This window comes from Zootoca vivipara, chromosome 6 (assembly GCF_963506605.1).
Source record: "Zootoca vivipara chromosome 6, rZooViv1.1, whole genome shotgun sequence".
Taxonomy (NCBI): Eukaryota; Metazoa; Chordata; class Lepidosauria; order Squamata; family Lacertidae; genus Zootoca; species Zootoca vivipara.
In genome coordinates, this window is record NC_083281.1 from 81,842,074 (window position 1) to 81,853,844 (window position 11,771).

The window sequence follows — 11,771 nt, forward strand, 5'->3', positions numbered from 1 at the left end:
TCGCTGCTTCCTCTCTCCCTCCAACCATTATAGCTGGTAAAATGTAAAGCCATTAAATGCCACTACTTTACACAAAAGTGGGAGGGGGGCATACACACATCCAGGAAATTCTCCATTTCCGGATTACCAGTCCTGTTTTAAAGCAGCAGAGTTTCCGATCTTCCCTTCAGACCCGAGGGCAGGAAGCCCACAGAACGGACAAGCCCGGCCGCCTGATTAAACAACCATCCTAGACACATTTCCTGGACACGAGCCACCGGGGGGAGGGGGGGACGGACAAGGCGCAGGAGGAAACATGCAGACCAAGACTCACTTGTGGGTTCAGCCCATTTCCCCGCAACCCCGCAAAAGAAAAAGGCAAATGACAGACAGAGCCATAACCCATCACACTTTGCCACCAGCACAACCCTATAGATCAGGCTCCCAATTCATAAAATTGGGTCTCTCCAGAGGTCATCAGGTTCAACCCGCTGCAGAAACTCCACGACTACAAAATTCTTGCTTAAAAACCAGTAATAAAGGAGTGGCCACCACTTTCCTACTAGTAACAGGTAAGGCTGCAAGCCCATACACCCCCCCCTGCAGGGCCTTATGCAGGGGTTTGGATTGGCCCCAGGCCATCTCAGATGTAGGCCCTGAATCAATTGCCAGGGGGAGCCCTAATGTTTAATTCGGGTTTTAAATGCCTATTAAGCACACAGTCAGGAGCTGGGGGGGGGGGGAGAGACACTTCCTCCTCTCAACCACATTGCAGGCAGCAAGACTGATCCTTCCACTCTCCAGCTGGGGGCAAAAAGTGCAATCCTGTTACCGTAGTTGCAGGAGTCTGCTTCCCTAGAAATTACCCAGCTGGGAATGCACTGGTGAGATAGACCCCTTGCAGCCAGCAGGATTGAACCCTCCTGTCAAAGCAGACCTCTGCAGCAGGGTTGTACTTCTGAGCAGACAGTGTGGTCCTGCTGGGGTCTGCACTCCTGGGGGGTGGGGGGGTGGGGGCGGGGAAGGCAGACGTAAAGCAGACCTCTGCAGAAAGCAGGCCCCCCTCCGTTCACCAGCTGGCCTGCTCCATTTCACCCTGAACAGCCCACTTTGTTTGCGATGTGAGCTCTGCCTGGCCCCAGTACCAGGTCCATGTTAATACCCTGTTTCTCATATTTTAAGACATACCCATAAAATAAGCCATAGCAGGATTTTTAAGCATTCAAGGAATATAAGCCATACCCCGAAAATAAGACATAGTGATAGGCGCAGCAGCAATGCCGGACGCGGCAGGAGGAGGAGGAAAAAAATAAGACATCCCTTGAAAATAAGCCATAGTGTGTTTTTTTGAGGAAAAAATAAATATAAGACATGTCTTATAATATGAGAAACACGGTAACTTTTGCCAAACCTTCCCGGATACTGCTGTCGAACCAGCATGTTCTCAGACTGCTCCTGCCACGAGCTGTTGCACCAGACGACAAGAGAAATCAGAACATAACACGTGTTTGGGCTGCTACTATCCAGTGTCACATGTCGTCTCTCTCCCTGGCCACCTGGCCAGCAGCTGAATGTGCTGTACTGTGTTAGGAAGCAGACACTGTGCCCGGGAGAAGTTGCCTTATCCTGCATCAGACCATTAGCTCAGTGTCATCTACACTGACTGGCAGCAGTAGCTCTCCAGGGTTTCAGACAGGGGACCTTCCTACCTGGAGATGCCAGAGATCGAACCTGGGGCCTTCTGCATGCAGAGCAGATGACCCACCACATGGCTACAGCCCTTCCCGTGTTACAATACTGACCAAGAAAATGACACAAAGCGTCAGGACCTGAGCACGAGAGTTCTCTCCCCTCATGACATTTCCAGCAACTGGTATTCAGAAGCATTGCTGCTTCCAACATAGCAGAGCCATCGTGGCTTATCGAAAGCCTTATTTCCCCCAGTGAATTTGTCCAATCCTCTTTTCAAGCCATCTGAGTCAGTGGCCATCCTGCGGCAGAGAGTTCCATAATTTAACTATGTGCTGCTGTGTGAGGAAGCACTTTCTCTTATCTGTCCCGACTCCTCCAACATTCAGACTATGAGGTGCTCAGCTTGTGACTTATGCAAAAGGGCGTTCCTGCAAGGTGTCAGGATTTCCTGAGTGTCACCTGCCAAGGCCCAAATCCTTGAGTTTTCTGCCCAGCACAGAGAGGCAGCTCAAAGCTTGCCTGGAAAATGACAGTGAATAACAATGAAATCCCTCTGAATTTGTCAGCTCCTTTGCTCCTCCCCAATTCCCTGTTCTGCCTTCCACCTCCTTGCTTCACCCTGGAGGCAGGGAAGCCCGGAAAAGTGCGAGACACTTTTGCTGCTTGTCTTGAGTCGCATAGCCTGCTCCTGCTGCTGTTTTGCAACACTTCCAGCACGATCCAGAGTGAATCAGTCCGCCACTCCCCTCCAGGTGCTGCGCAAGGAGGAATGAATGAGATCCAGCTCACAGGAACTGGGGTTTAGGGGAATAGTGAGGAACCTCAGGCCCACGAGCCAAATATATTCATCAGCTCGCCTTTCCGCAAATATACACCTAGTTTACCTGCTTCAATCTGCGGCTGTTTTGCTGGTAGGGCAATAGCGCACGTTGAATTTTTCAGCTTCCCAAAATGAGGTGTGCTAACAAGCTGCAACATGACATGAGAATTCAAAAGATATTTGGGTTAAATTAATAGGATTTAGTTTTGCTTGGCAAGTGAAATATGTGTAAAATTGCACAGAAATCATTAAAAACAACTGCCATACATTTTACTTGCCATTAATAATGTGCTAATGATTATTTATTAGTATTTATTATTATTTATTGAGATCCTTCAGCCGGATCGCACTGGGGCATACCCTCCAACATTTCTCCACTGTTCGGCAGTGGAATTTGCTACCAAGGAGTGTGGTGGAGTCTCCTTCTTTGGAGGTCTTTAAGTACAGTAGAGGCTTGACAGGCATATGTCAAGAATGCTTTGATGGTGTTTCCTGCTCAGCAGGGGGTTGGACTGGATGGCCTTGTGGTCTCTTCCAACTCTACGATTCTATGATTCTAAATAGGGACTTCCAAAGGAAAAGCAGCGATCCAGTCAGAAACCAGGATGGCTTCTGTAAATCCAGAGCTGTCCCTGGAAAACAGGGACACTTGGAGGGTGTGGAATAAACCCATCTGGGCAAAGAAGCTTTATACAGTTTCCTCCAAGGCCCCGTCTCACCCTCAAGGGCAGGTGACCCCACCCTTGTCCTGAGTCAGTGGGAGGCGGGGGAGTGGGAGGGTGCTGAGTAATGCTCAGGGTGCCCTGCCTCTCCTTTCGAGGAACGTCATGCAGAGGGCATCCAGGATCCAGTAACAGCCCACAAGGCATGCAAATTCGTGGCTCCCCGCATGTGTTCATCTCATCACGCCACAAGGCTCTTAATCTCCCCCCGGGGGGGGGGGGGGAGAGAGTGAGAGCAGGAGGGGGGGCTATTCTTAGCTGACCTCTTGAGCAAGCCAGAGTGGGTGATGGAGCAGAATGCTGCTCTCTCTCTCTCACTCACTGCTGTCAGAAGAGATGCACCCCAAGCTTTTGGGATTCCAGGTGGTGGCGCTGTGGAAGTTGGAGCAACCTTGCTGCAGCATCAGGCTGCTGGCTGTTCTTGGGGCTGGCCCTACCATTAGGCAAAGTGATCAGCAGGCCCCTCAGACTGCAATTGCTGAGAGGCTGGGACTGGGGTTCCCTAAGCTAGCCTGCTGCCATAGAGGACACCACCAATCTTCATGTAAAGTTCAGTTTGATCGACTTGCACACGTGGATTGGGCTGCAGGTGAGGAGAGGCGCCATCTTCTCCTTTGCCTCAGGCAGCAAAATATATTGGTCCGGCCCCCGGCTACTATGAGGAGAGGATGCTGGGCTAGATGAGATCCTGGCCTGAACCAGCAGGTTCTTCTTACAAATGTCGATTCAATGACATACAGCCTCTGAACCCAGAGACGCCACTGAATCAGGGGTGGGGACTGCTGCCTCTGCTGGCTATGGATGATGGGAGTTGTAGTCCAACAACATCTGGGAACCCAAGGTTGAGAAAGGCTGGTCTACACCGACTAGCCACCGTTCTCCAGCGTTTTAAAGAGGGGACCTTCCTAGCCTTACCTGAACATGCCAGGGACTGATCCTGGGACCTTCTACACTCAAAGCACATGCTCCGCCACTGAGCTGAGGTTCTTCCCCATTAGAGGACAATGCTTTTTTCCACAACCAAAGCACTGATGAATCAGCTGCCAGGTACTTTCAAGAAAAACAACGCATCTAATTTTTCTACCACCTCTTTTTCCTTGCTCCTTCACCTTCTATGGAAACAGTCTGGCCTGCCTCTTTTCCATCAAGTCAGCTCTCTCTCTGCAGAGGAGGAAGCAGCCAGAGAAGACGACAAGGGGAAACAGATTTCAATTCCTTTTTTTCTTTTTTAAGGTGCTTTCGCCACAAATTGAGCGCATGCAGCTGTGACTCACTCGCACGAGGACAGAGCCCGTCCCACCTACTCAAGAATCAAAAGGATGAGTTGTAAATGGAACGAAGCCCAGGAAGTATATGGGTGGGTTGGGGGCAGCCCGAAGGGTGACTTTCTGATGTTATGAACTACAACTCTTGAAGCATCCTATTTACCACTGTGTTCAGCAACAGGATTCCACCTGTGCTATTTGTCTCCAGCCTGGAGAGCTTCACCTGACCCTGTCCTTCAGGGGGGGCAGATCTACTGTGGGGCTTCAGAGCCCCCCAAAATGTAGGTCCGCCACTGCCTTTCTCATATTCCTGCTTTGAGCCCTAGATTAAGAGAGACCTTTTTATACAGCAGGCTCTCCATAGCTGCGCACTTTTCATCCACTGGATTTTAGCGATGCTGTGTTAATCGCATCATACTCTTGCTCTCTGCTGCTCAAACTTTTACAACGTCTAGCTGTCAAGTTCTCCCTTTTTTTAAGGGAAATTCCCTTATGCTGAATAGGCTTCCTCGCAAGAAAAGGGAAAACTTGACAGCTATGCATTATTTTATTGATTTTTCAATCTCCCCGTTGCAATTTTTGATATTTTACCATTGCAACCCAGCTACAAAACACCCTGACCATTAGGCATGCTGGCTGCTGGGAGTTGAAGTCCAATCACGTCTGGAGGGCCGCATATTTTCCAGACTTGTATTCCAGGACTGTGATGCGGCCCTAAAAAGTCCTCCAAGGGGGCTGTATGATGACAACCTTGCGTTTTTATGTATATAGGAAGAAGAAAAAACATATTGGGTTGTAGCCAACCAAGTCCTACTCAGAGTAGACCAACTGAAATTAACAGACCTAAGTTAGCCATGCCCATTACTTTCAGTGGGTCTACTCTGAGCAGGACCGAGTTGTGAGATTCCTGCCCCACAGAGATGCATTGGGCAGCTTCGTTTTATAGTTTCAAGCATGCGCTAACCTTTGGACACCAGAGATGTCTGTTTTCAGGACCTACCCTATTCCGATGACTGATCTAACTGCTTCTAATACTGAATTTTAATTTGGTGCAACCCACTCTGGTACCTGCTGGCAAAGGATGGGTAATAAATTTAATAAGAAGAGAAAGAAGAATGTTAGATGCACCTCATAAAAAAAACACTAATTGGGTAGACAGATACAGAGATACAGAAGTAGAAGGAAAATGTACCATCAGCATTTGTGGTCATGTGCAAGACTTAACATGCATGTGCAACCAAAGTCAAGATACAGTTGCCTCTGACTCAAGGCAAGAGGACTTAAATCTGCAGTGTTACACTACTCCTGTCCAACCCCCTACACCAGAGTTTCCCAAACTTGGGTCTCCAATTGTTTTCAGACAACAGTTCCCATCATCCCTGACCACTGGTCTTGCTAGCTAGGGATGATGGAGACCCAAGCATGGGAAACACACTACATGGATGTGCTGTCTGCTCTCAGGTTCAATACAAGTTCCTCCCCTTTCCGCACGAACCCAAAATGAGCCCTATAGCTGGACCAGGTCCAAAGGCCCATCTAGTCTGGCATTCTCTTCTCCCAGTGGCCCACCGGATGCCCCAGTGGGAAGCCCCACAGCAGGACCTGAGTGCGAGAACCACTTGCGATTCCCAGCAACTGGTATTCAGAGGTGCACTGCCTCCAGCAGAGGAGGTAGAACACAGCCAACAGGCCACCACAAACCATAGCTAGTAGCTCTTACAGCCTCAGGTATCCCAAGGCCTCCAGCTCCCTCCAAAAGCTCCCTCCTTTCTTTCTCCCTCGCTGTCCCATCTGCTTGGAGCAGCCTTCCAGGACACCTGGGTGATGCCTCCTGCCTTTGTCACACAAGCTCCCTGGTCCCATTGGAAACTTGAGCACATGCTTCTGAAACACCCACGGGCTGGACTTGCCCACATCAAAGCAAAAAGTGGATTCTCATCAGTCATCTGCATGGTAATGTTTGGGCATCCTCCCCTCTCTGCTGTTAGCCTGGACCTTTCCCCCTTTAGATACATTTCCCCTCCACCCCCAATTTTTAGAAAGTCCAAAATGGCCAGTACTGAAAAACCCTGCATTTAAAGTGGGGGGGGGGGAGTCCAGAAGCAGACTGTGTTGGGGGGGTTCATGTTTTGTTTGCTCCCAATATGGACAAAGTCACTACACTTACTCCTGCCACAAATTCCTCTCCTTTGTTGTTTTCTCTGTGCCAGAACCTTATAGATTGCCATCTCCTCGGGGCAGGGACCATCTGCTCCTGCTCTGTGGAATACACAGATGGCATCGAATACTGCACTAACAGTAATAATACACCTCGAAAGGTAACAAAGGAAGGCCCTAATGGAGAGGAAACAGGGAACACCCTAAGCAAACAAGGACAGCTGCCCCATAGCAGTTCCACTGCTATGGATGTTTTCTAGCTTAAATCAAAGAAAGTGTTTGTTTATATTTTTGCAGGGGGTGGAATGGGCGATTACAGAATATATATATATATTCTTAAGAGAACGTGGAGAGCCTGCTGGCCTACCGGCAGAACAGCCCATTTTAAAATAGATCATTAAAATAAGAAATTCCTCCGGAGTGACTCAGCAAGCAATATCTGTTTCCTACGTTTTTATCTCTGCCCTTTCTGCAAAAAGCTTAGGCCAATGTCTACGACAGCACCCCTCAACCTATCGCTCTCTCTGGCAGCTTTGGGCTACAACTCCCATCAGCTCCATGGGAGTTGTAATCCAATGCATCCGGAGGGCACAAGGTTGAGGGGCAAGTCTGAATACATGCACAATGCATTCACACATCCTCATTCCCACAACAACCTTGCGAGGTAGGCTAAGACAAGCGACAGGCCCAAGGTCACTCATTGGAGTTTGGACCTGTGTTACCTGGAGATTAGGTCCAACATTTCAACCTGTCCTAGGTGGGGCTGATGGGGGTTTAGAGTCTAAAACATCTGGTTGGCCAAGGCTGCTCTAACCATTATACCATGCTTCCAGCAAAATGAAGCTTTAAGTAACAAAACATTCAGCACAAACCTCTAATCAAGCTTGGCAGATGTCAGTCTAGGCCAAGGGTCAGCAACCTTTTTCAGCCGTGGGCCGGTCCACTATCCCTCAGACCTTGTGGGGGGCTGGAGATGCATTTTAAAGAAAAGGACACATTCTACTCATGTAAAAACACACTGATCCCCAGACTGTCTGTGGGAGAAGGCGATTGGGCTGCATCTGGCCCACGGGCCTGAGGTTGCCTATCCCTGGTCTAGGCCTCCCCAAATGTTGCAATGGCCAAAGAGTACCAACAACAATTAAAAGGCCTTTGGGTTCCAAGAATTCAGAGTTCCTTTTTGGATTCCGAGATTTTGGGTTTGAGCAGAAGGAACATGAGGTCAAACAGGGTGAAGTCAGTGGCGGGGGGGGGCAAGGGAGGGGGGAGATGCTCCCTGACAAGCTGTTCCAAACTATTTTAACCATAAACATGTTCCTTTGCAATCATGGTTGCTAAACCGAAAAGAAGCCATGCTTTTTAAAAAAATGCTCCAGGGTTAAAGCTTGCAAGAGTGCAGTTTTCTGATTTGGAGATTATTTTGCATTAAGGTATGTGTGTGAATCTATAGCTATCGAGCAGTGAGTAAGGAAGTCAGCGGCTCAGAGGTGCGCCTGTCATTTACACAATCACAGTTACACAACTGCAGAAATTGCAGATTCTGCACTCTGCACATCCTCAGGCGCACCCACGCTGAAGGGCAGCTTTCAAAGCACAGCTGTGAGTTTACCTCCTGACAGCAGAATTAAATATCTAGTAGAAAGAGGGGAAAGGAAACAAATTGTACCACAAAAACCTGTTATCTGCATTATAACCACAAAAGAAGATGGAAGGGGAAAAAAGAGGTTAATCTGGGTGGGGGTAGGAGGAGAATGAAAAGACGGGTTTTCCACCAGTTTTTTGTTTTTTTTGTTTTTTTAATTTAAACAAGGCAAACAAAAAGGAAAGATTACACTGATATCAACACACTAGAATGCAGAATATAAATTGATATCCGTTAGAGGGATTCTTAGTTCAATAAACAAATAAAAAACCAATACCCAGCCTCCAGAACTCGAAAGATGAAAACTGGGGAGAGATTAAAATGTGGAAAGGAAGTTGATGATGAGGCAGAAGGAAACTTTTCTCTTTCACCCAGTGCAGTCTGACTTAAGACTTCCCTACCACATGACGCAGAGATGACCAGAGTAGCTAATGGATATCAACTGTTCCTCTTTGCCCTGGCTTTCGACACCTGATAATGTATAGTTTTAAGACACACATTATTCCTGTGATGGTAAGTTGTTTTTAACTGTTTCTAACATCACGCTTTAACTATAATCAAGTCTGGGACCTTAGGATGAAGGGCAGGTTAACAGCAGCAGCAACAAATAAGATTGGTCTGCAGTAAAGTATTCTACACAACAGGTAAATGGTATAAGAGCAGTCTACCTCCAAGTACCGAAGACAGGAGACATTAATCCAACAAAGTCTGAGCAGTTTAGAGCCACTGAAATTAACATACCTAAGTTAGCAAGGTCCATTAATTAATTTAAATGGGTCTACTCAGAAAGGTTTGCTTTACACACAGACAGTTTTTTTTAAAGGGTAAACTAGTCAGAACAACTAAGAATGAAGAAATTAGAAACTGAAAATAACAGCCCCACACTGCAAACAGTGTACTGGCTATGTCTGGTGGGAGTTGTCCAAAACATTGCAAAGCGATTTGGGGGGTGAGAGACGCATCAGCTTGACAAAGGCTGACCTAAAGACACGCATCCATGCTCACGGACAGTCTATCTGCAAATATTAGGTACCGAGGGTCGGAGAGATGAGAGTTGTGCAACTCTCCCCCCTCCTCGCCATATGGAGCGGGTTGGGGGCTCTGATGGGAGTTGTAGTCCAAAACATTTAGAGAAGGACAGCAAACGTGGGGGAAGGCTAAGCTAAACATAGAGACCCTCCACGATCAGGGGGAGTTCACCTCCAAATAATAACAGATAAGGGGGTGGGGCGGAAGGGAGGGAAGAGACCTGTGCCTTGTTTACAAACTCAGAAACACACTGGCTGGCTGGGAGGGGGGGTGCTGACGGGAGTTGTAGCCCAAAACATCTGGAGAAGCCTGGGGACAATCTACCTCCAAATATTAAGGGGTGATTCCCCCCCCCCACGCTGGCAGAGGACTGACGGGAGCTGTAGTCCAAAACATCCGCAGAAGTACACCACCTTTTGCGGTTGGGGGGGGGGGAGAAGGAGGTCAATCCTCCATGTTCAGGGGCGGTCTACCTGCAAACATTAGATACGGAGCGGGGCGGGGAAGAAAAGAAAGAACGGGGTGGGGTGGGGAGGGAGGCTGTCCGCTGCCCAGTTTCTGAGCTTCACGCCGCACCACCACTGAAGGCAAACAAAAACTCCAAATTGCAAAACTCCACACATTTCGGACGCGCCGCAGGAGATTAAGCGGATCTTACCTGCGGGAGGTCATTGCAGCTCCAGCCCCGGGAGGAACACGCCCCCCTCCCCACAAAAAGGGGGAAAAAGTTGTTTGTATTTCCCTAGTTCACAGCGCGGTCCGCTCCTCTCGCAGCATCAGCCCAGTTCAGGCGAAGGAGCCAAAGGGAGCGGCTTCCCTAAAGAGGGAGAGAGGGAGGGGCACACTCTCGGGTCACGCCCCCCCGCCCACTTCCATATATGGGCGCCCAGTCCCGCCCTCTCTCCCGACGCCGAAGCCGCTCATTGGCCGGAGGGTGGAAGCAGCCCAGGACACGCCCCCCGCTCCTCCAGCTGGGGCTCTGGCAAACCCACGTGTCAGCCAAGGGGAAAGCCCTCCCTGCAGAGAGAGAGCTGTATGAGAGGGGAATCCCCGACCCGCCAATCAACGCCGCCTGGCAACAGGCACCGCCTGGCAACGGAGGAGCTGCGCTTAAAGAGGCAGCCCTTTAAAGCTTTAGAAGGGAGTGTGAAGTTTATTTTAACTAAGGGTGTTTTTTTTAGGGGAAGATGTGTTTTTAAGTGGGGGGCGTTAATTGGGGGTTGGTTGGTTGGTTCCCGAACAAAACGTTTTCCTTACAGGTAGGTAGCCGTGTTGGTCTGAGTCGAAACAAAATAAAAAAATTCCTTCAGTAGCACCTTAAAGACCAACTAAGTTTTTATTTGGTCTTTAAGGTGCTACTGAAGGAATTTTTAAAAAACGTTTTCCTGTTTTGCAGCCGCCTCTGCAGAAGCTTCAACATTATTTTATTATTTATTACTTAACAAATTTGTATTCCCCACTTCATCCGTAGATCTCTGGGCCGTTCGCAGCATAAAAAAGCAAGATAAAAAAGCTAAATACATAATAAGAGCAGGAAGAAAAACAAAACAAAACAATAACCTCACACAAACACTACCCTTTTACATTTACTTATTGCCCCCCCCAAGAGTTCAAAGTGATGATATAGACGGCATACTGTACACGGTTCTCCCTTGCCCTCCTCATTTAATCCCCACAACAACCCCGTGAGGGAGGTTAGGCAGAGAGGCAGTGACTGTCCCACCTAGTGAGCTTCGTGATGAAGTGGAGAATTTGAACGTTGGTCTCCCAGTTCCTGGTCCGAATCTCTAACCACTATGCCATGCTGCCTCACAGTGGCTTTATTATCTATCTGGCTATCTATTTTGTGGGTTTAAGTTGTTTTTCTGCTTTGAACTATTTGAAAGCATTGATTCATGTTTCAAAAATCTCTAAGGGTGTTAAAATGTTTTTTAAAGAGTTTTTTCTGTTAATTATTCTGCTTTAAATGTGGGCCTTTCATTTCTGTTTTCATTTGTGGTGGTTTGTTTTGATAGTTTGCAATGCTCTGTTTTACATTTTGAGACAGGTTGTAAACCACTTAAGAGAATTACTATTTTTATTTGTTTGGGAAGTGTAAAACAGTGTAAAGTGTTTTCTTAAATAAAGACACCTGTGTATGTACCGTAGTGGACTGTTATATAAACATTTATATATTTATGATTAAATAATGTTATTTAATTAGCACATCCTTGCCGGGGTGGGAGAGATCCAAAACTGAGCAATGAAGCAAACTACTTTGCAGCCAGAAAACATTATTTCCTTGCCTTTTTCCTGGTTGAAAGGAGCTGAGATCCTGAAGCAAGGAAAGACCTCTTTCTCCCTGCTCAAATTATTTGGCGGTTTCTTCCAGGCAGACCATCAAGAAATGACACTGAGCTTCCTTGGCTGGCGCCCACCAGAACTAATGGAGCAGAGGATGATTGGCTGAGCCAGAGCCAATGACA

At 47.9% G+C, this 11,771-nt stretch overlaps 1 protein-coding gene across 1 annotated transcript in view; it reads right to left on the bottom strand.

The window, feature by feature from the left end:
- The window catches only part of LOC118086429 (tyrosine-protein phosphatase non-receptor type 11), a 55,002-nt gene extending 44,885 nt beyond the window's left edge, over positions 1 to 10,117 (bottom strand). Inside the window, exon 1 of the mRNA XM_035118023.2 lies at positions 9,965 to 10,117. Coding sequence (XP_034973914.1) covers positions 9,965 to 9,978 — 14 coding nt within the window. The 5' untranslated portion in view covers positions 9,979 to 10,117. The remainder of the gene's footprint in view (positions 1 to 9,964) is intronic.
- Between the last annotated feature and the right edge of the window lie 1,654 nt (positions 10,118 to 11,771).